Source organism: Physeter macrocephalus, chromosome 12, assembly GCF_002837175.3.
Source record: "Physeter macrocephalus isolate SW-GA chromosome 12, ASM283717v5, whole genome shotgun sequence".
NCBI lineage: Eukaryota > Metazoa > Chordata > Mammalia > Artiodactyla > Physeteridae > Physeter > Physeter macrocephalus.
This window is the reverse complement of record NC_041225.1, coordinates 43877587-43903393: the sequence shown is the minus strand read 5'-3', so window position 1 is coordinate 43903393 and position 25807 is coordinate 43877587. Positions and strand designations below refer to the sequence as shown.

General features: G+C 40.0%; 1 protein-coding gene across 1 annotated transcript in view; it reads right to left on the bottom strand.

The window, feature by feature from the left end:
• NCOA1 (nuclear receptor coactivator 1) overlaps positions 1-25807 on the bottom strand; it is a 269372-nt gene that overhangs the window by 22947 nt on the left and 220618 nt on the right. The window contains exons 16-18 of the mRNA XM_024118606.3: positions 22306-22620; positions 8483-8584; positions 4357-4759 (exon numbers count right to left, since the gene is read on the bottom strand). Of these exons, the coding sequence (XP_023974374.1) occupies positions 4357-4759; positions 8483-8584; positions 22306-22620 (820 nt within the window). The remainder of the gene's footprint in view (positions 1-4356; positions 4760-8482; positions 8585-22305; positions 22621-25807) is intronic.

The window sequence follows — 25807 nt, the reverse complement described above, 5'->3', positions numbered from 1 at the left end:
GCGCTAGAGCCCGCGAGCCACAGCTACTGAAGCCTGCGTGCCTAGAGCCCATGCTCCGCAACAAGAGCAGCCACTGCAATGAGAAGCCCGCGCACCACAACGAAGAGTAGGCCCTGCTTGCTGCAACTAGAGAAAGCCCGTGTGCAGCAACGAAGACCCAACACAGCCAATAAATAAATAAAATTAAAAAAAAAAAAACCCATCCTACTTTAAGAAAAAAAAAAGACAGAGTGGTGAGTACTTATGATTGGGAGTGTCAGGGAGGGCTTCCCAGAGGAGATATGTCTGAGGGGAGGGAGGAACAGGAATGAGACAGATGAGGGAAGGACATTTTAGACAAAGGATACAGAAAACACAAAAGCCTAGAAGTAAAAGAGAGCAAGGTATGTATTCTTTCTTGGAACTTGAGAGGTTTGTTAAACTGGCACATTGAGGCATGGAGGGAAGGGGAAATGGAGTTGATGAGCCTAGCTCTGGACAAGTTTGGGTGCTGGTAGAAAATTCAGGTATGTCTCTCACATGAGCTGAGAGATCTGGTTTAGATATAGGGAAGAAAGTCATAAGCATGAAGAAGTCATTGAAGCCACAGGAGTAGATGATACCACTCAGGAAGAGTGAGCGAAGTAGCATGTTTACTGTAATTCACAGAAGAGGGAGCTCTGGATTGGCTCCAAGGAATTCATGAAATAGGTACAAAAATTTTTTTTAAATTTCTCTCATATTTTGTTTGAATATTACCATAGTATAAAATAAATTTTAAATGTCTAATTCTGTTCTTGTGCCCTCATCATCATGGCATGATAGTCTACAATAATTTTCTGTTTTCAGAAATAAAAGAAAGCATATGCTGTCATTATTATGACCTACATGTTCCTTCGTTTACTTTGGGTCTATTTTAAGTTGAAAGATGCCAAGGCAAAGGACTAAAGCAAAGCTACTTTATTCATCCTTTGGTTTTACTATCATTAATTAACACAGGGATCAGCCAACTTTTTCTGCAAAGGGCCAGATAGTAAATATTTTCAGTTCTGAAGGCCATAACATTTCTGTAAGAACTACTTAACTCTATTGTGTGAAGCCAGCTATAGACTGTAGGTAAACTAATGAGCATGGATGTGTTCCAATAAAACTTTATTTATAAAAACATGTGGTGCTTTTTGTTTTTTTGTTTCTTGGAGAAGGCTTGATTTGAAAAGGTTGGAATTTCTCCAGAACTTGAATTTGTACCAACACAAAACCTGGTCTTGCAGCTTTCTACCAGGTTGCTGATCATGATAGTGCAAGTTTGTAACTTAGAGCAATGGAAGAAATTTAAACTACTGAACCTTTAAATGTTCTTATGCTCTCCAGAAAAACAAACAATTTTCCCCCTGTGCTTTTGTTTTTTCACGGAAGACCTGAAAGCTCTGCCATTTCATTTCAAACTGCAACTGGATAAAACTACTACTCTCTCCACTGTACCTAGCTTCTGGGGTTTGTTTGTAGTACAGATACTCACTTTATAAAAAAAAATCTTATTTTGTGAAAAGCACTTTTTGTCAATCAAAAGTTGGACTGGAAGAAAAATCCGGGTACCAGATAGAGCACTTACAACGGGTAGTAACACATCTGGTTGTACTGTCTGGAGAAAAAGGAAGCTCTACCCACTCAATATCTCGATCACTGTGTTCTATATGACTTGCAAGAGATTAAAGACTAGACCCACAACCCTGAAGGAAATCTTGTCAACTTCATAGGAAATGGGGTTTTGGAGTACTGACTTTCCAGGAGGCTTAGTCAAGGAACAGGAGCAGATAGAAGTCATCCTTTCTTGGCTTTCAGAGATGAAGCATTAAAGAGCATGACTGAAAATTGACAGAAGTACTGTTGTTGTTGTTATTTTTTAAAATTAGTTAAATAATTTTTAATTGAAGTATAGTTGATGTGCAATACTATATAAGTTTCAGGTGTACAACACAGGATTCAGAAATTTTAAAGGTTGTATTCCATTTATAATCATTATAAATACTGGCTAAATTCCCTGTATTGCACAAGATATCCTTGTAGCTTATTTATTTTATACATAGTAGTTTGTGCCTCTTAATCCCTTACCCCTAACTTGCCCCTCCCCACTTCCCTCTCCCCACTGGTAACGATCAGTTTGTTCCCTCTTAGCAAAATATCTTCCAAGTCCATCCATGTTGTTACAAATGGCAAAATATCATCATTTATTTTATGGCTGAGTAGTATTCCATTGTATATATATACCACAGCTTCTTTACCCATTCATCTGTTAATGGACACTTCGGTTGCTTCCATATCTTGGCTATTGTAAATAATGCTGCTATGAACACTGGGGTGCATGTATCTTTTCAAATTAGTGTTTCCGTTTTTTTCAGATATATACCCAGTAGTAGAACTGCTGGGTCACATGGTAGTTGTATTTTTAGTTTTTTGAGACGTACCGTTTTTATCTTATTTTTTTTAATAAGAGAATTTATTGGGGAATTTATTAATGTTTGGCTTATTTTTGGTTATTTTTTTCCCCAATGAATGACATAAATCTTTTGTTTAAGGCTCTGCAATCAGTATCATAAATGCTACTAAGAATCTATTTGCTGTTTTGGCTAAGTTGCCATTTTGGAAGAGCAATGGGGAAACAACTATATAAGTCTTCTTATGTTGGAGGAAGTACTTCTGTAGGCTGGAATACACTGAAGGAACCTCGTCAAATTCTTTGCATACAAAAATCACAAGGCACATGAAAATACAACTCTTTTGAAGGCCACTCCTGTTCAGACAATCTTATAATTAAAATATGGATTTATAATACTTTTCTTGCCCACACATACAGTGTAAGTGATATAAACCAGCCAAAGATGACTTCATTGTCTTGAGGACAAAGAAACTGATGTGGTATAATTTTGATTAAAACGTCTTAGAGAATTCTGGTACTCTCTGACACATGTCTCCCTAGATACTTAATTTAATAGTCAAAGGATTTCAGCACTTGTTGCCACCAGAATGAAAAGTCTAAATTGATTTGGCTGTCAAAGTTGATAAGCGTACTGCCATGTAAAAAAATCTCTATATAACTTCAACATTTTATTCAGGTCAAACAGCAGCTTTCTCATTGAAATTCATTTTTAAGCAGGCTTAAAATTTACTTTTTCTTTCATTTATAAAATGAAGGGATTTATTTCAATTTTTTTCCCAGGAATTTGCCATTAATTTTGCATCAAAGTTTAATTAAACCTGGTGGATTAATCAAATGTGTTTTATTGCCACTACCTATTAGAATCTCCAAGTGACAGAAGAAAAACTTTAAAAAGATATCATTACCTAGGACAAAGGGAATAGGACAGAGACACTGCAAATGAAAGATTAAAAAAAGAACAAAGCTTTTGAAAACCAGACAGCTGCCTGATATTTCAGAGGAATAGCTTACAACCTAAGCAGCTAAGGGTGGTGACACCAATGAGAAGTCTGAGATAATTTGTGAAGACTGATTATCCTTATGTAATCTATAAAAAAAAATTTCCGAGATAATTTTAAAAATCTGTATGCAAATTTTGAGTTGATGTACTTACACCCATTGTCTGACATGGACTCTCATAAGATTCTTATAGTGATCATGAGAGAAAGTAAGAAAGTAAGAATATGCTTTGCGGACAAAATGTTAAAGATTTTCGTGTCAGGTCCTTATGGATCCTCTAATTTAATCAGCTTAGCTTTATGTAAGAGAGAAGCCTCAAACCACTCAACCATTTAGTGGCAAGAGCTGAGCCTAGAGCGTGGATCTCCTGACTCCAATGCCAACGTCTTTTCTTTTTTTTGGCCGTGCCCCGTGGCTTGCATGATCTCAGTTCCGCCCAGGCCACGGCAGTGAAAGCCCGGAATCCTAACCACTAGGCCACCAGGGAACTCCCTCAGCATCTTTCTTCTTCAGCAAATTGCCTCAATGTCAGTGAACTGAAACACATGTGAAAAGAGAGACCTAAGCCTGTATGTGGTATAGTCACCCCTTGGTATCCATGGCGGATTGGTTCCAGGACCCTCATGGATACCAAAATCCATGGATGCTCAAGTCCCTTATATAAAATGGAGAAACAGAACCTATGCACATCCTCCCATATACTAAATCATCTCTAGATTACTTGTAAAACCTAATACAATGTAAATGCTACGTAAATACAATGTAAATAGTTCCCAGAGTGCAGCCAATTCAAGCTTTGCTTTTAGGAACTTTCTGGAATTTTTTTTTTGTGGGGGGTGGATATTTTCGATTTGGGGTTGTTGAATCCACAGGTACGGAACCCGTGGATGCTGAGGGCCAACTGTACTTATAAAAGCAACATAAACGAGTAATCCTCATACCTGATCCTGGGTACTGGAAGACATTCTGCTGCATCTGAGGACTGATTCCAGTGCCAAACTGGCCTCCCATGTTTCCTGTCATGCCTCTGTTCACCATGCTGTTGCGGTTGGCCAAGGTTGCCTCAGGATTTGCTGCCAGTTGTGAAAACGGGCTGGTAGAAGCAGGTGGGGTTCCTGGATTTGTACCATAGTTTGGTGGGTAGGGGAATTGCTGTGGAGCACCCTGAGGAAGACGGGGGTTCCCCATTTGAACTGGCAGTCCAGATGAGGGAGGGAGGTTGTTCCCAAAGCTTTGCTGCCTCATAAGCATGGCTCTTTGCTGCTGTATTAGCTGCCTCTGTCGGTGCTGTTGACTATACAGCTCCCGCTGGCGCTGTGCCAACATTTGGGCATTCAGGGGTGGCTAAAAAAGAGAGAAAAAATCCTCACTTACTAATATTATTATGATTACCACCTATCTTGGACAGCTTACAGGATTAAGCCTAGTAGCTTGGAGCAACAGAATATGTAGCAATTATCAATGTACAAGGGAAACTAAAACAGAAAAGGAAGAAAACCTCTTAAGTAACAGCTACAGGAGAGAAAATAGTACATTTTAGATTAAAGTCACACAGGACTGATAAGCCTAAGAAAGCATATATTGTACAGGAGAGAAAATAGTACATTTTACAGATTAAAGTCACACAGGACCGATAAGTCTAAGAAAGCATATATTGATTAGTATTATAATATAGGCCATGAAAACTATTAAGAGAAACATGAAAACCATAAAGAAGAGAAATAAAATGTGCTTGATGACTTCTATCTTATCTGGCATTAGGTTGTTAGGGGACTTTTTTCATTTTCATTTCCAAAAAATTCACTGTGTTTCTAGTATTGTGAAACTTAGTTTTCCCTTTTCTCTTGGAGATCATTTATTCCACTTTACTTAAATGAAATGTGATAACAGGTGATTTTAATTTTCTGTATTTTCCTAATTATAATGAATGTGTATTATCTTCACAATCAGAAAAACCTACAAATACCATTAAAAAAGGAAGAATCAGAAATCCGGGATCCAATGCCAAATGGTCACTTAAAAAGCAAATAATTAATTAGGAACAAAATAATAAGCAGAAATAAATGAACCCAGGTATCTTATATTATTGTTGCAGTGTAAGACTGCTCCAGGCATTAGAGTGTTTTAATAGCTATAATATTATGAATGATGAAAGAAGTGGTAAAATTAGGTTGAAGTCACTTTCTGGTCTAACTTGCAAAGCAACATGGCATGTCAATAAAGCCTTCGTCAGAAAATGTCCATTCAGGTTTAGGAGCTGATTAAAGCATACAGCTCCATAAAAATGAAAATTGCCAACCAGATGAAGTTTAATCTGGAAGAAACTGTGACATAATGACTTCCTGATAGAATTCGTCTCTATGTGAATTCCAACAGTGGGGTCTTGTTTCCTTATAACCTAATTACCCTTGCAAGAGCTAACCACTGAGATTTTTAAGACAGTGAAACCGAAGTCTGGATCCATGAAGATGTCAACATCTGCTGCTAAACAGCAGTTTCTATCAATATTTATCCTTTTGGTTAGTATTTGCTCCCAATCCTTCTAGGTTCATTTTATGGAGAAGTGTTTTGTTCCAATCCTCTCTAAAATACCTCATCTCCCAAATGTTTGTGTAATTTGTTGGGAAACCATAAAAAAAGTGGTTGAGGGAATTCCCTGGTGATCCAGTGGTTAGGACTCAGCGCTTTCACAGTTGTGGGCCTGGGTTCAATCCCTGGTCAGGGAACTAAGATCCCACAAGCTGCGTGGTGCAGCCAAAAAAAAAAAAAAAAAAAAGTGGTTGAAAGCAAAAATATTAAAGTACATGCAGAAGTTAAATAGGGAGGAAGCACTAGATAACACTTAGAAGCCTACACCGTTCTTTTTATGTTTAGTTCCAATGGCTCTGGGTTCATACACAAGGATCATTAAAACTAATAAAAAACAAAAAGCTGATGCTCAGACTGAGTGGAGAACACAAGGTAGTTAAGATAACTAAGCAATGATCAGGTTTCAGGTACCACACACAGTTTCATATCCAAGGCTTCTTATTACTGGTACTAATCGGGACAGCAATAAGAGTTTTCTACTTAGTCACCTGATATCTAATAGCAATGACAATAAAAACAACAAAACGAAACAAAGAACCCTCAGCTTTACATCAAATATCAGGAAGGGGTATCACAAGTTGATTATAAATTCATTCTAGAAGAAAGCTACAGTACAAACATCATTAAAAGATCAGTTCACAGACCATTTCAAAGATACTCAAGTCAACACTTTAAGAAATACAGTTTGGGTTATGGGTTAGAGAAGTACTAACAATGCCTGGTTTTCTCACGTTACCTGAGGTGTAATTTGCTGCTGCATGCCTGATCTCATATTGATGCCAACAGGAGCGTTTGCTGCAAACTGGTTCAAGATAGCTTGCCGATTTTGGTGGATCAACTAGAGAAAAATGGAAACAATGAGATATATTTCTACATATAAACATATAGCATGGCCCTTTTAGAGTAACACAAACTTTTTATTGATTATTAAGAGGTTCTAGTATTGAAGGTTTAGTAAGATTACTTCCCATGTTTATTTGCCAAAAGGTTGGCAATACCTAACATTTATCAAGTATTTTCTGCCTACCGAACTCTAAATATGGCAGAGCATTTAAAAGTAGAATACAGGACTTCCCTGGTGGCACAGTGGTTAAGAATCTGCCTGCCAATGCAGGGGACATGGGTTCGAGCCCTGGACCGGGAAGATCCCATATGCCGCGGAGCAACTAAACCCGTGCACCACAACTACTGAGGCTGCGCTCTAGAGCCTGCGAGCCACAACTACTGAGCCCGCGTGCCACAACTACTGAAGCCTGTGCACCTAGAGCCCGTGCTCCACAACAAGAGAAGCCACCACAATGAGAAGCCCATGCACTGCAACGAAGAGTAGCCCCCACTCGCCGTAAATAGAGAAAGCCCGCGCACAGCAGTGAAGATCCAACGCAGCCAAAAATAAAAGAATAAATTAATTTTTAAAAAAGTAGACTACATACACACAACATACATGTATATATACGTACATACATATGTAGAAATGAATATATACCTATATGCATAAATATATTATATGTTTATGTATTCTACTTTTATTTTTTTTAATTACTATTTTTTATTTTTATTTTTTTTTGCGGTACGCGGGCCTCTCACTGTTGTGGCCTCTCCCGTTGCAGAGCACAGGCTCCGGACGCACAGGCTCAGCGGCCATGGCTCACGGGCCTAGCCGCCCCGCGGCATGTGGGATCCTCCCAGACCGGGGCACGAACCCGTGTCCCCTGCATCGGCAGGCGGACTCTCAACCACTGCGCCACCAGGGAAGCCCTGTATTCTACTTTTAAATGCTCTACCATATTGTGTTCTGTAGTGTTTATACATATATATACACACACAAACATGTTTATCATGCTTTTAAAAGGCCTGGGTTCAATCCCTGGTCAGGGAACTAAGATCCCACAAGCTGCGTGGTGCAGCCAAAAAAAAAAAAAAAAAAAAAGTGGTTGAAGCAAAAATATTAAAGTACATGCAGAAGTTAAATAGGGAGGAAGCACTAGATAACACTTAGAAGCCTACACCGTTCTTTTTATGTTTAGTTCCAATGGCTCTGGGTTCATACACAAGGATCATTAAAACTAATAAAAAACAAAAAGCTGATGCTCAGACTGAGTGGAGAACACAAGGTAGTTAAGATAACTAAGCAATGATCAGGTTTCAGGTACCACACACAGTTTCATATCCAAGGCTTCTTATTACTGGTACTAATCGGGACAGCAATAAGAGTTTTCTACTTAGTCACCTGATATCTAATAGCAATGACAATAAAAACAACAAAACGAAACAAAGAACCCTCAGCTTTACATCAAATATCAGGAAGGGGTATCACAAGTTGATTATAAATTCATTCTAGAAGAAAGCTACAGTACAAACATCATTAAAAGATCAGTTCACAGACCATTTCAAAGATACTCAAGTCAACACTTTAAGAAATACAGTTTGGGTTATGGGTTAGAGAAGTACTAACAATGCCTGGTTTTCTCACGTTACCTGAGGTGTAATTTGCTGCTGCATGCCTGATCTCATATTGATGCCAACAGGAGCGTTTGCTGCAAACTGGTTCAAGATAGCTTGCCGATTTTGGTGGATCAACTAGAGAAAAATGGAAACAATGAGATATATTTCTACATATAAACATATAGCATGGCCCTTTTAGAGTAACACAAACTTTTTATTGATTATTAAGAGGTTCTAGTATTGAAGGTTTAGTAAGATTACTTCCCATGTTTATTTGCCAAAAGGTTGGCAATACCTAACATTTATCAAGTATTTTCTGCCTACCGAACTCTAAATATGGCAGAGCATTTAAAAGTAGAATACAGGACTTCCCTGGTGGCACAGTGGTTAAGAATCTGCCTGCCAATGCAGGGGACATGGGTTCGAGCCCTGGACCGGGAAGATCCCATATGCCGCGGAGCAACTAAACCCGTGCACCACAACTACTGAGGCTGCGCTCTAGAGCCTGCGAGCCACAACTACTGAGCCCGCGTGCCACAACTACTGAAGCCTGTGCACCTAGAGCCCGTGCTCCACAACAAGAGAAGCCACCACAATGAGAAGCCCATGCACTGCAACGAAGAGTAGCCCCCACTCGCCGTAAATAGAGAAAGCCCGCGCACAGCAGTGAAGATCCAACGCAGCCAAAAATAAAAGAATAAATTAATTTTTAAAAAAGTAGACTACATACACACAACATACATGTATATATACGTACATACATATGTAGAAATGAATATATACCTATATGCATAAATATATTATATGTTTATGTATTCTACTTTTATTTTTTTTAATTACTATTTTTTATTTTTATTTTTTTTTGCGGTACGCGGGCCTCTCACTGTTGTGGCCTCTCCCGTTGCAGAGCACAGGCTCCGGACGCACAGGCTCAGCGGCCATGGCTCACGGGCCTAGCCGCCCCGCGGCATGTGGGATCCTCCCAGACCGGGGCACGAACCCGTGTCCCCTGCATCGGCAGGCGGACTCTCAACCACTGCGCCACCAGGGAAGCCCTGTATTCTACTTTTAAATGCTCTACCATATTGTGTTCTGTAGTGTTTATACATATATATACACACACAAACATGTTTATCATGCTTTTAAAAGCATGTTAATACTTAGTTATTTCAGATTCACCAAGATGGTGGAGGAGTAGGAGAACATGGAGTTCATCTCCTTCTACAAATGCATCAAGAATACACAGAACAATTCTCACAGAACACCAGATGAACACTAGTAGAAGACCTTGGACACCGGAAAGGACAAAAAAGATCCCTGCATAACTGAACAGGATGAAAGAAACAAGGGAAAAAGAAGAGGAGAGGAAGTGGAATGGGATCTGTGCCCCTGGTGGGGAGCTGAAGCAGAAGAGAGGTTGCCGCATCCAGGAAAGCCCCCTCACCAATGGGGAAATCAGTTGGGACAGAAGGGGAACATCTGAGGCTGTCGGAGGAGGGTGAAATGGCCGGTCTGTGGCAGACAGGACAGACCTACACAGATGGTCCGTGCCACAGCCATCCACGCCCCAGACTGGGACATGTGTCCGCCGGTGCACATGGGGGCTGAGAGCTGGAACATGGGGACTGGAGAGCAAACCTGCAGGGAGGACTTCTGTTGGCTGTGAGGAGATAGCCTAAGGGGACAGGAGGGAGGAAATCCACCACGAGGAATGCTCGTGGAGGAAACCCAGACTGCCATAGAAGCAAGGTGCCTCTGTTGAGTGATGCACAGGGGGTGGAGCTGCCACTGCAGCCTCTCTCTCCCCATGTGCTGGGCCCCTGCTCTTCCAGGTACTAGAAAAAGCCCCCACCAGGGCTGACCTTCTTGCACCAGCTGCCAGGTGCTAGGAAAGCCTCCCACTGGGGCCAAATCTCTTGTGCCTGTAGCCACTGGCTTTCCCACACACCTGTCACTGCCAGGGTCCCCGTGACCCAGGCAGTCACGCCACCTCCACGCCCTGTCCTCAGCAGGGCAGACCCAAGTGCTCCATGGCAGCCTCGGGGGCAGACTCCTGTGGGTGGCCCAAATGCAGAGGTGAGGCTAAAACCACAGCTAAGTCCCAGGCGCAGATCGACTGAGGAAGAGGAACAAAAATCTTTCCATGCAGCTGCACAAACCACAGATTAAATCCCTGCCTTCAGCTTGGTAAACCCTGCATCTATGGAATATCTGAATGGACAGTGAGTGTTCCCACAACTGAAACTGGCCTAGCTCTAGCAGCTGTGGACTTTGGGGACTAGTACATGTGGAAGCTGGGCCAGGTCAGAGTCTTAGCTGCCCCACAGTGTCCACAGAGGGACCAGAGACCTACCTAGAGGCTTTGGAGGGCTTCCTGGGGAGGTGAAGGTTGGCTGTGACTCATGGTGGGGGCAATGACACTGATAGCTGAGACCCCAGGAAAATATAATTATTACTATTTTTTAAAATGTTTTGTTTTGTTGCTGATTTTTTATTATTATTTGTTATTTTTATTTAGCTTTAAAAAATTTTTTTTATATTTTTAATTGTTTTCTATTTCTACGTTACTTTTTGTTGTTCTTTTTCTTTCCTTTGTTCTATTTTCTTCTTATCTTTTTTCCTTTGTTCTATTTGTTCTTATCTTTTTAAAATCATTTTTAAACAATCATTTTTGTGTGTTTGTTTTGTTTTCTTTGCTTTTTCCTTCAGTTTGCAATCTGCTTTTCTTTTGTTTCTTATTTTTTGTTTTTGTTGATTTTGTTTTTAATTGTTTGATTTCATTTTGAGGTTCTTTTGTTTGTCTGGTTGTTCTCGTTTTTTTTTCCTGTTTTTGTTTCTTATTTTGTATGTGTGTGTGTTTGTTTTCTTTGTTTCTGTTTGGTTTTGTTTTTACCATTTGTTTGGGGTTTTGTTTGTTTGTTTGTTAATTGTTTTTGTTGCTGTTTGCTTGCCCAGGAAATTTTTTTTTTTTTTTTGCGGTATGCAGGCCTCCCACTGTTGTGGCCTCTCCTGTTGCGGAGCACAGGCTCCGGACGCGCAGGCTCAGCGGCCATGGCTCATGGGCCCAGCTGCTCCACGGCATGTGGGATCTTCCCGGACCGGGGCATGAACCCGTGTCCCCTACATTGGCAGGTGGACTCTCAACCACTGCGCCACCAGGGAAGCCCCCCAGGAAATATTAATTGGCAAGAGCTCTCCTGGAGGTCTCCATCTCAACTCCAAGACCCAGCTCCACCAACTGCTTGCAGGCTTCAGTGCTGAACGCCCCAAGCCAAACAACAAGCAAGACGGGAACACAAACCCACCCATCAGCACACGGGCTGCCTCAAGTTGTATTAAGCCCACAGAAACCCCAAAACACACCACCTGACGTGGCCCTGCCCATCGGAGGGACAAGATCCAGCTCCACCCACCAGAACACAGGCAGGAGTCCCTCCCACCAGGAAGCCTACACAAGCCACTGGACCAACCTCACCCACTGGGGGCAGACACCAGAAGCAAGAGGAAGTACAACCCTGCAGCCTAAGGAAAGGAGACCTCAAACAGAGTAAGCCAGACAAAATGAGAAGACAGAGAAATATGTTGCAGACAAAGGAGCAAGGTAAAAATCCACAAGACCAAATAAATGAAGAGGAAATAGGCAATCTACCTGAAAAAGAATCCAGAGAAATGATAGTAAAGGTGATCCAAAATCTCAGAAATAGAATGGAGGAAATACAAGAAATGTTCAACAAGGACCTAGAAGAACTAAAGAACAAACAAACAGTGGTGAACAACACAATAACTGAAGTTAAAAATATACTAGAAGGAATCAACAGCAGAATAACTGATGAAGAAGAATGGATAAGTGAGCTGGAAGACAGAATGGTGGAAATAACTGCTGAGGAACAGAATAAAGAAAAAAGAATGAAAAGAATTGAGGACAGTTTCAGAGACCTCTGGCACAACATTAAATGCACCAATATTCGAATTATAGGGGTCCCAGAAGAAGAAGAAAAAGAGAAAGGGTGTGAGAAAATATTTGAAGAGATTATAGTTGAAAACTTCCCTAACATGGGAAATGAAATAGTCAGTTAAGTCCAGGAAGCACAGAGCGTCCCATACAGGATAAACCCAAGGAGAAACACGCTGAGACACATATAAACCAAACTAACAAAAAATTAGATACAAAGAAAAAATATTAAAAGCAGCAGGGAAAAGCAATAAATAACATACAAGGGAATCCCCGCAAGGTTATCATCAGCTGATCTTTCAGCAGAAACTCTGCAGGCCAGAAGGGAGTGGCAGGATATATTTAAAGTGATGAAAGGGAGAAACCTACAACCAAAATTACTCTACCCATTAAGGCTCTCATTTAGATTTGATGGAGAAATCAAAAGCTCTACAGACAAGCAAAAGCTAACAGAATTCAGCATCACCAGACCAGCTTTGCAACAAATGCTAAAGGAACTTCTCTAGGCAGGAAACACAAGAGAAGAAAAAGACCTACAAAAACAAACCCAAAACAATTAAGAAAATGGTAATAGGAACACACATATCGATAATTACCTTAAATGTAAATGGATTAAATGCTCCAACCAAAAGACACAGACTGGCTGAATGGATACAAAAACAGGACCTGTATACACGTTATCTACAAGAGACCTATTTCAGACCTAGGCATACATACAGACTGAAAGTGAGGGGATGGAAAAATATTCCATGCAAATGGAAATCAAAAGAAACCTAGAGTAGCAATACTCGTATCAGAAAAAATAGACTTTCAAATAAAGACCGTCACAAGAGAGAAGGACACCAACCACATGACGATCAAGGGATCAATCCAAGAAGAAGATGTAATAATTGTAAATATTTATGCACTCAACACAGCAGCACCTCAATACATAAGGCAAATGCTAACAGCCATAAAAGGGGAATTCAGCAGTAACATAATAATAGTGGGGGACTTTAGCACTCCACTTACTCCAATGGATAGATCATCCAGACAGAAAATTAATAAGGAAACACAAGTCTTAAATAACACTTGAGACCATATAGACAATTGATATTTATAGGACATTCCATCTGAAAGCAGCAGAATACACTTGCTTCTCAAGGGCACACAGGACATTCTCCAGGATAGATCACATCCTGGGTCACAAATCAAGCCTTGGTAAATTTAAGAAAACTGAAATCGTATCAACCATCGTTTCTGACCACAATGCTATGAGATTAGAAATCAATTACAGGAAAAAGAACTGTAAAAAATACAAACACAGGGAGGCTAAACAATGTGCTACTATGTAACCAAGAGATCACTGAAGAAATCAAAAAGGAAATAAAAAAATACCTAGAAACAAATGACAATGAAAACACAATGACCCAAAACTTATGGGTGGCAGCAAGAGCAATTCTAAGAGGGAAGTTTATAGCAATACAATCCTACCTCAAGAAACAGGAAAAATCTCAAATAATCAACCTAACTTTACACCTAAAGCAACTAGAGAAAGAAGGACAAACAAAACCCAAAGTAACTAGAAGGAAAGAAATCATAAAGATCAGAGCAGAAATAAATGAAAGAGAAACAAAAAAAACAATAGCAAAAATCAATAAAACTAAAAGTTGGTTCTTTGAAAAGATAAACAAAATTGATAAACCTTTAGTCAGACCCATCAAGAAAAAAAGAGAGAGGACTCAAATCAATAAAATTAGAAATGAAAAAGGAGAAGCTTCAACTGACACGGCAGAAATACAAAGGATCGTAAGAGACTACTACAAGCAACTATATGCCAATGAAATGGACAACCTGGAAGAAATGTACAAATTCTTACAAAGGCACAACCTTCCAAGACTGAACCAGGAAGAAATAGAAAATAGGAACAGACCAATCACAAGCACTGAAATTGAAACTGTGATTAAAAATCTTCCAACAAACAAAAGTCCAGGACCAGAAAGCTTCACAGGTGAATTCTATCAAACATTTAGAGAAGAGCTAACACCTATCCTTCTCAAACTGTTCCAAAAACTTGCAGGGGGTGGAACACTCCCAAATTCATTCTACAAGGTCACCATCACCCTGATACGAAAACCAGACAACGATCTCACAGAAAAATGAAAATTACAGGCCAATATCACTGATGAATATAGTTACAAAAATCCTTAACAAAATACTAGCAAACTGAACCCAGCAACACACTGAAAGGATCATATACCATAATCAAGTGGGATTTATATCAGGGATGCAAAGACTCTTCAATATATGCAAATCAATAAATGTGATACACTATATTAACAAATTGAAGAACAAAAACCATATGATCATCTCAATAGATGCAGAAAAAGCTTTCAACAAAATTCAACACCCATTTATGATAAAAAACACTCTCCAGAAAGTGAGCATAGAGGGAAACTACCTCAACATAATAAAGGCCATATATGACAAATCCATAGCAAACATTATTCTCAATGGTGAAAAACTGAAAGCATTTCCTCTAAAATCAGGAACAAGACAAGGGTGCCCACTCTCACCACTATTATTCAACATAGTTTTGGAAGTCCTAGCCACAGCAATCAGAGAAGAAAAAGAAATAAAACGAATCCAAATTCACCAAGAAGAGGTAAAACTGTCATTGTTTGCAGATGACATGATACTATACAAAGACAATCCTAAAGATGCCACCAGAAAACTACTAGAGCTCATCAAGGAATTCAGTAAAGTCACAGGATACAAAATTAATACACAGAAATCTCTTGCATTCGTATACACTAACAATGAAAGATCAGAAAGAGAAATTAAGGAAACAATCCCATTCACCACTGCAACAAAAAGAATAAAATACCTAGGAATAAACCTACCTAAGGAGGCAAAAGACCTGTAGCAGAAAACTATAAGATACTGATGAAAGAAATCAAAGACAACACAAACAGATGGAGAGACACACCATGTTCTTGGATCGGAAGAATCAATATTGTGAAAATGACTATGCTATCCAAAGCAATCTACAGATTCAATGCAATCCTTTTCAAATTATCAGTGGCATTTTTCACAGAATTAGAACAAAACATGTTACAATTTGTAAGGAAACACAAAAGACCTCGAACAGCAAAAGCAATGTTGAGAAAAAAAAAAAACACGAAGCTGGAGGAATCATGCTCCCTGACTTCAGACTATACTACAGGGCTACAGTAATCAAGACAGTATGGTACTGGCACAAAAAGAGAAATATAGAACAATGGAACAGGATAGAAAGCCCAGAGATAAACCCACGCACCTGTGGTCACCTAATTTATGAGAAAGGAGGCCAGAATATACAATGGAGAAAAGATAGCCTCTTCAATAAGTGGTGCTGGGAGGGCTTCCCTGGTGGCGCAGTGGTTAAGAATCCGCCTGCCAACACAGGGGACACGGGTTTGAGCCCTGGTCCAGGAAGATGCCACATACCGCAGAGCAACTAAGCCCGTGTGCCACAACTACTGAGCCTGCACTCTAGAGCCCACAAGCCACAGCTACTGAAGCCCACGTGCCTAGAGTCCGTGCTCCGCAACAAGAGAAAGCCACCACAGTGAGAAGCCCGCGCGCCACAATGAAGAGTAGCCCCCGCTCACCACAACTAGAGAAAGTCTGCACAGCAACGAAGACCCAATGCAGCCAAAAATAATAAATAAATAAAATAAATACATTTATTAAAAAAAATAAAGTGGTGCTAGGAGAACTGGACAGCTACATGTAAAAGAATGAAATTACAACAGTCCCTAACACCATACACAAAAATAAACTCAAAATGGATTAAAGACCTAAATGTAAGGCCAGACACTATAAGACTCTTAGAGGAAAAAACATAGGCAGAACACTCTTTGACATAAATTGCAGCAAGATCTTTTTTGACCCACCTCCTAGAGTAATGGAAATAAAAAGAAAAATAAACAAATAGGACCTAATTAAACTTAAAAGCTTTTTTGCACAGCAAAGGAAACCATAAACAAGACGATAAAACAACCCTCAGAATGGGAGAAAATATTTGCAAACAAAGCAACTGACAAATGATTAATCTCCAAAATATATAAACAGCTCATGCAGCTCAATATCACAAAAACAAACAACCCAATCAAAAAATGGGCAGAAGACCTAAATAGACATTTCTCCAAAGAAGGCATACAGATGGCCAACAAACACATGAAAAGATGCTCAACATCACTAATTATTAGAGAAATGCAAATCAAAACTACAATGAGATATCACCTCACACTGGTCAGAATGGCCATCATCTCAAAATCTACAAACAAAAAATGCTGGAGAGGGTGTGGAGAAAAGGGAACCCTCTTGTGCTGTCGGTGGGAATGTAAACTGATACAGCCACTATGGAGAACAGTATGGAAGGTCCTTAAAAAACTAAATATAGAACTACCACATGATCCAGCAATCCCACTACTGGGCATATACCTAGAGAAAACCACAATTCAAAAAGACACATGCACCCCAATGTTCACTGCAGCACTATTTACAACAGCCAGGACATGAAAGCAATCTAAATGTCCATTGACAGATGAATGGATAAAGATGATGTGGTACATCTATACAATGGAATATTACACAGCCATAAAATGGAACGAAATTGGGTAATTTGTAGAGACGTGGATGGACCTAGAGACTGTCAGACAGAGTGAAGTAAGTCAGAAAGAGATAAATAAATATTGTATATTAATGCATACATATGGAATCTGAAAAAATTGGTATAGATGATCTTATATACAAAGCAGAAATAGAGACACAGACTAGAGAACACATGTATGGATACCAAGGGGGATGTGGGGGTGGGGGTGGGAGGAATTGGGAGATTGGGATTGACATATATACACTATTGATACTATGTATAAAATAGATAACTGATGATAACCTACTGTATAGTACAGGGAACTCTACTCAATGCTCTGTGGTGACCTAAATGGCAAGGAAATCCAGAAAAGAGGAGATATATGTATACGTATAGCTGACTCACTTTGCTGTATGGTAGAAACTAACACAACATTGTAAAGCAAGTACACTCCAATAAAAATTAAAAAAAAAAAACGTAGTTATTTCAGACACGTGCAATAATGGAGAAAAAAGAAACATCGGCCCTAGGTCTTAAACTGTCATGAGTAAAATAGTAAATATACAATAGGGAACATTCTATAAAGGTCTGGAAGATGAATGGAAAAGTTGAGGTACTTCTGACTTGGAGGGCACCTGTCTGATGGGTACATATTTGGGGAAAATCCAACGTAATTTCATTAGCTGGAGAGAATTATATAAGAAACAAATGGTCTGAGAAAATGGACTATTTATTTAACTAGAAGAAGTAATTACTTTAGACCAGCATTTCCCAAATTGGTGTTCTAAAGAACATTGTTCTGCAGGATATTAATAGATGTGCCAGGAAAATAGCATGCTGTGCTGTATTAAGCATTGGAAATAATGGGTTACACAAGGTGAAACAGATTTCTTTACTGTATTAATTCTATGAGCCTTTAATTGGCCAAAGCACAGTGCAGAGCTCCAAGAAGGGGATAAACTATGCAATTTATTTATCATGAACCTTTTTTTCTGACATATAGCCATTAACATTTATTATTATCTCCTAGAACAATCTTCTATGGAATATTAGTTTGAAAGATAATATCTATATCAGGCTTAGGATTCCAGGTCATAGGCATGCCTTAACTTTATCAAATAACAAAACAAGCATCCTCAGAAGTGATATCTCCTGATAAATAATCTATTGCTTAAAGGATTTCTTACTCAACAATTTGATATGAATAAACTTTTCAGAGAGAGAACAGTAATAATATCAATACTGTTTTGTGTTTATACGGTACTTAATAATATATAAATTTATAGAATACATTGACTATCAATGTATTTTATTATATTCATATTTAATACATTTAATATATTTTAATATACTATTTGCAAACTAGAAAGCCTATGAAAATTTTATAAGAGAATCCAAAGAGCTGCAAACAGCTATCTCCAAAAAGCTCAATTCTTAACTCTAGTTTCATTCACTTTTTTTTTTTTTTTTTTTTTTGCGGTACGCGGGCCTTTCCCTTTTGTGGCCTCTCCTTTGCAGGGCACAGGCTCAGCTATCTCCAAAAAGCTCAATTCTTAACTCTAGTTTCATTCACTTTTTTTTTTTTTTTTTTTTGCGGTACGCGGGCCTTTCACTGTTGTGGCCTCTCCGTTGCAGAGCACAGGCTCCGGACGCGCAGGCTCAGTGGCCATGGCTCACGGGCCGAGCTGCTCCGCGGCATGTGGGATCTTCCCAGACCGGGGCATGAACCCATATCCCCTGCATCGGCAGGCGGACTCTCAACCACTGTGCCACCAGGAAAGCCCCTCATTCATTTTTTGACTCCCATTAGATTAGAAAACATTGATTTGGAGGGAAAAGCCCAATATAATATAAATACTAAAATTACAACTTTCAGGCACTGTGGAATAGGATAAAACATTCAGAATCACATCAAAAATAAAGATAACCAATATTATCGTTCTAAAATACTCTTAAGTATGAAAATCTACATACTTCTTAAACTCAACAGACCTTGCACATAAGTTTAAATGAACCATAAGTTTTACAAAGATTTGTCAAAAAACTCAGTATATGCAAGATAGTATATAAAGTTTTCAGGTTACAAAAGTGAGCAAATTTCTATTTTCTGGGAACTCCCTGTTGAGTGGCAGAGGCCAATACAGAAGTGCAACGCACAAGCGCTATACTGCATATATAGAGATATGTAGAGCAGCACTGGGGGAGCAACTAACTTAGCCTAGGACCTGAAGGCAGGGACCAAGAGCATGAGTGAGCTCAATGGGACCCTGAAAGATGAGAATGCCAGGTGGCAAAGAGGATGGTAGAGTTAACTCAAGGCAGAAAGAACAGCAAGTCTAAAAACAGAAGAGAAGGCAATGAGGATAGGTGAAAATACATTAATACTTAGCAATGAAGAGAAGTAAAATTGCCAGAAGTGTGGTAGTTGGGATTCCAAACTTACAGCTTTATATATTCTTTGAATTGTGAGATAACATGAAAATGAAATGGGTGGGGACAGAGGAAAAATGCTTGAGAACTAGTAAAAGTGAGAAAAGAACCTTAGAAAATAAATCAAAACCTTAGAAAATAAATAGGTTACTTTTAGAAGTAGAAGGAATTATTCTAAAAGCAGCAATCTACAAGGACTTTCTGTTAAAGAAAAATTATTCCTGCCCTTGGAAAAACTCAGTTTATCTTCCCCTCCCCTTGACTGTGTGTACAACCTAACTAATGCTGTGTACAACAGTCTCACTCTAAACTGCTTCTTCTTTCTGATTACTAAAATGCTACCCATTTTCCAGTAAGCAGGTCAAATTCTACTTCTTCCAAGGAAGTCTTCCTAAAAGGATCACCATATCCTTTATCTCCTTCAAAACCTTAACCTTTGGGGGGTTAGGGAGTGGGAAAAGAGAAGCTGGTAATCCTTAGAGCTGGTTACACAAATTCAAAAGACTTTAAAGGTCACATCCCCAGGCTTGTGTTACTAAAGGAGATGTGGTGCTTGAGGCCAGTGGAAGAGCACAAACCCAGCCTATATGTATAAAATGCACACATGTGCACACACACACAATTCAGGCTTGCTGTCACTTTATCTGCCTGAATGGATTTTTTTCCAGTGCCTTAGCAAGAAGCCCTTCTACAGTAAACCTGAAAGATGATTATCTGGCCAAGAGGCTCTCAACCAGGGGTGACTTCTGCCCCATAAGGAAGAGTTGGCAATATATGATGACATTTTTGGTTACCACAGCTTGGGGAGGGGTTGCTACTAGTATCTGGTGGGTAGAGGCCAGGGATGTCGCTAAACATCCTTCAATGTACCAGTCCCCAAATGCTCATAGTGATTCAGCCACCACATAAATTCTTGCCAAAAAAAGAGTTCTTTAAGGAAGCTTATTCTTTTATCAGGCAGTTTTCATTGCCAGAAAGTTTTACTTTTTGGGACTTTCTGGAATTTTAAAAAAATACTCTTTCTGATCCACAGTTGGTTTAATCTGCAGATGCGGAACCTGCAGACACAGAGGGCTGACTGTACACTATGTTTTGAATACCCAAAGCTGATTGTAAGTTCTGAAAATTGCCTATATCTTTTATTCTTTGTATTCGTCTCAGTAACTAGTATAGTCCCCCTAAATATATTTTGTGAAAAATTCAATACAGGGGAACTATTAAGTATTTCTTATTGTGTTATCTAATAATGAATGACAAGTTATAACAAGAAGTAGTTTATCTTAAATAATACTCAGAACATATTATTGTTTCCTTTGTTTCTGTTTTCTTCTTCCTCTTCCCTTAATTCCTCTTTGTGTCCTCTATTCCACTCCAGCATTTAAAAATTATTCCTTAGTCTACCATTAAAAATATTTTTCATCCTATGTCATCTCTCTCTTTCTCCCTTTCATCATCTTCCTCTTTTTAAGTGGAATGGAAGCACATTTTACATTATTTATTATATTTACTGAATACAATTTTATAATAATAGCTAGTATTTACTAAGTGGGACTACATGCCAGGCACTGTGCTAAGAGCTTTACATCTATGTTCTACATCTATTATCTCATTTAATCCACACAACACCTATGAGGTAAAGGAATTATTTATTAGATTCTTTTTACAGATGAGGAATCAGAGGCTTTAAAAGGCTAAATAATTTGACTATCAACCCACCTCAGATAAGGTTAAAACTAGGACTTGAAACTAGAGCTAACTCTTACAGCCATCTTATCATGCTGCCTAATATAATTTAGCTCCTTCTTCCTCTTTCTTTCTCTATTAGTAAGGCTCCAGGGAATTTCTTTAAATGCTTTTTTTTAAAATTCAAAGCAATATAGACATATGGTTAAAAAAATACAAAAGATTAATAACAAGAAGCAACAATCTACAGTACCGGTCCTGCTTTCCAGAAACAATACTTTTAACAGTTTGGGTTTTTGGTTCTTGATGATTATCCCTATAACTGCTGCTTATACAATCTTAAATATTTATGTCATTATACCTACTCATTATTTGTCATGAGAGAAAATACTTAACTCACCCACAACTCCCAGGACCCCCAAACTATCCTTTCCTCTGTTCTCCTAGTATTATGACATCATTAGGCTTTAATCACTCTAACTACAAACAACATAAACTTCATTTTGTGTTCAATTATAAACAATCTCTTTTTTTTAAAACTTTTTATTTTATATTGGAGTATAGCTGATTAACAATGTTGTGAAAGTTTCAGGTGCACAGCAAAGCGACTCAGCCATACATATACATGTATCCATTCTCCCCCAAACTCCCCTCCCCTCCAGGCTGCCACATAACATTGAGCAGAGTTCCTGTGCTATACAGTAGGTCCTTGTTGGTTATCCCTTTTAAATATAGCAGTGTGTACATGTCAATCCCAAACTCCCTAACTATCCTTGCCCGCCACCCTTCCCCCTGGTAACCGTAAATTCATTCTCTAAGTCTGTGAGTCTGATAAACAGTACCTCTTGATGCTCTACTTTAGAAATTAATCAATGTTTCAATTTTATTAATTTAATAATTATATGATGTTCATCCTAAATATTTCTTATCTCAAAAAACAAGTAAATTCCTTTTAAACTGTTGGTGTCAAAGTACTTTGTTATGAGCTAGAAGTCTTTAATTGAATGAATGTCCCTTATTCTTATCCTAACAGACCAAGGATGACTTTGAGTCATAAAGGTTCTGGGAGTGGACTTGACACCTTTAGCAATTGGGCTGTCTTATTACAGAGAGAGAGAGAGAGAGTTAGCACATACCTTTAAAAACGATCACCAGCTGAACACGAGTACTCACCTGCTGTTGTCCTTGTAATCGCTGTTGAAGTTGAAGTCTAAGTTGGTTGGGTGCAGCTGGAGGTCTGTTTAGAGTCTGCCTGGTCTGCATGCCCATGCCAGGTGAAAAAGCACCTCGAGGAGGTGTTACTTGAACAGGCATAGTCCCCAGTGAAGGTTTTTGCCTGACCATGCCTTGGAAAGGGCTAGAGAGATTAGCAGTAGGCGAAGGAGAAGAATAAGGCTGGGAATAAAGGTTGGGTCTTTCTTCCATCATCAATGGTGGTGTTGCTTGTTGTGGTGGAAATCTCTCTGACAATACATCTAATCCACCTCCCTGTTGGAAAATAAGCCAGAACATTTTACAAATAAATTTCTGGCAATAAATGACATGCTTCTCTATATGATTTTGGATCTGAGAGCATGTTATCTCTAGAAAGCTTCATAATAATATATTCATGCTGAATTCATGAAGCTCTGCAGAAGTCTGCTACTTAAAGGAATCACTTATAAAAGTTACTTCTGAAATGGAGTAATAGATTAACTGAGATGTTTAAAATCTCAGTAAAGAGATGAAAATATAGTTAAAATAAGGGCCTTACATCAATGAAATAAAGCTAAATGGTTTGAAAAGAACCTCACTGCAAAGTCTAAGAATCAACAAATGTTACATTTAATGGGTTACAATGAGAAGTAGATTCCTAAAGGAGGGATTAATTTTTCTATCTCAAATAAAGAATTCATGCTTTTATCTCATTTGAAAAAAAATTCATAGCTGACCTAACAATGCAATAGTCAAACTTTTTGACTATTACTCATTGTAAGAAATGTAATTTAAATTGTGACCTATTGTGTGTGTGTGTGTGTGTGTGTGTGTGTAACTGAAAACAGAGTTTCATGAAACATAACTTCCCCTTTTTCTGCATTCTGATACTCTGTATTCTACATTGTTCTACTCCATTAAAAAAATACTGATGGCGGCCTCTAGAGTGAATCATAGGAACCCTGAGGATGAACTGACCCTTTTATTCACTATTCCACATCGAATTGCAGACCCATCAGAGGGAGCCACGTGATAACTGTGGCCACAGCTGACCTCACAGCCACCTTCTGCCCCCCCTTGGACCCACCCACGAATTTCTGAGCATTCTTTATGAGAGAAGGAGGAGCTTCAAGATGGCGGAAGAGTAAGACGCAGAGATCACCTTCCTCCCCACAAATACATCAGAAATACATCTACATATGGAACAACTCCTACAGAACACCTACTGAACGCAGAAGACCTCAGACCTCCCAAAAGGCAAGAAACTCCCCACGTACCTGGGTAGGGCAAAAGAAAAAAGAAAAAACAGAGACAAAGAATAGGGACGGGACCTGCACCAGTGGGAGGGAGCTGTGAAGGAGGAAAGGTTTCCACACACTAGGAAACCCCTTCGCGGGCAGAGACTGCGGGTGGCGGAGGGGGAAGCTTCAGAGCCACGGAGGAGAGCGCAGCAACAGGGGTGCGGAGGGCAAAGCGGAGAGATACCCGCACAGAGGATCGGTGCCAACCAGCACTCACCAGCCCGAGAGGCTTGTCTGCTCACCCGCCAGGGCAGGCAGTGGCTGGGAGCTGAGGCTCGGGCTTCGGTAGGATGCCGGGAGAGGACTGGGGTTGGCGGCGTGAACACAGCCTGAAGGGGGCTAGTGCACCACGGCTAGCCGGGAGGGAGTCCAGGAGAAGTCTGGAGCTGCAGAAGAGACAAGAGACTTTTTCCTGCCTCTTTGTTTCCTGGTGCTCGAGGAGAGGGGACTAAGAGGGCCACTTAAAGGAGCTCCAGGGACAGTCGCGAGCCGCGCTATCAGTGCAGACACCAGAGACGGGCATGAGACGCTAAGGCTGCTGCTGCAGCCACCAAGAAGCCTGTGTGCGAGCACAGGTCACTATCCACATATCCCCTCCCGGGAGCCTGTGCAGCCTGCCACTGCCAGGGTCCCGTGATCCAGGGACAACTTCCCCGGGGGAACGCACGACGCGCCTCAGGCTGGTGCAACATCACGCTGGCCTCTGCTGCCACAGGCTCGCCCCACACTCCGTGCCCCTCCCTCCCCCCGGCCTGAGTGAGCCAGAGCCCCCGAATCAGCTGCTCCTTTAACCCCGTCCTATCTGAGCGAAGAACAGACACCCTCTGGCGACCTAAACGCAGAGGCGGGTCCAAATCCAAAGCTGAACGCCCGGAGCTGTGCGAACAAAGAAGAGAAAGGGAAATCTCTCCCAGCAGCCTCAGGAGCAGCGGATTAAATCTCCACAATCAACCTGATGTACCCTGCATCTGTGGAATACCTGAATAGACAACGAATCATCCCAAATTGAGGAGGTAGTGAGTTTGGGAGCAACGATATATATATTTTTTCCCCTTTTTCTCATTTTGTGAGTGTGTATGTATATGCTTCTGTGTGAGATTTTGTCTGTATAGCTTTGCTTTTACCATTTGTCCTAGGGTTCTGTCTGTCCGTTTTTTTTTTAATTACTTAAAAAATCTTTTTTCTTAATAATTATTTTTTATTTTAATAGCTTTATTTTATTTTATTTTATCTTCTTATTTCTTTCTTTCTTTTTTTTCTCCCTTTTATTCTGAGCCGTGTGGAGGACAGGCTCTTGGTGCTCCAGCCAGGTGTCAGGGCTGTGCCACTGAGGTGGGAGAGCCAAGTTCAGGACACTGGTCCACAAGAGACCTCCCAGCTCCACGTAATATCAAACAGCGAAAATCTCCCAGAGAGGACAGGCTTTTGGTGCTCCAGCCAGGCGTCAGGGCTGTGCCACTGAGGTGGGAGAGCCAAGTTCAGGACACTGGTCCACAAGACACCTCCCAGCTCCACGTAATATCAAATGGTGAAAATCTCCCAGCGATCTCCATCTCAACTCCAAGACCCAGCTCCACTCAACTACCAGCAAGCTACAGTGCTGGACACCTTATGCCACACAACTAGCAAGACAGGAAGAAAACCCCATCCATAGGCACAGAGGCTGCCTAAAATCATAATAAGGCCACAGACACCCCAAAACACACCACCAGACGTGGACCTGCCCACCAGAAAAACAAGATCCAGCCTCATCCACCAGAACACAGGCACTAGTCCCCTCCACCAGGAAGCCTACACAACCCACTGAACCAACCTTAGCCACTGGGGACAGACACCAAAAGCAACAGAAACTACGAACCTGCAGCCTGCGAAAAGGAGACCCCAAACACAGTAAGTTAAGCAAAATGAGAAGACAGAGAAACACACAGCAGATGAAGGAGCAAGGCTAAAACCCAACAGACCTAAAGAATGAAGAGGAAATAGGCAGTCTACCTGAAAAAGAATTCAGAATAATGGTAGTAAAGATGATCCAAAATCTTGGAAATAGAATGGAGAAAATACAAGAAACGTTTAACAAGGACCTAGAAGAACTAAAGAGCAAATAAATGATGTAAAACACAATGAATGAAATTAAAAATTCTCTAGAAGTAATCAATAGCAGAATAACTGAGGCAGAAGAA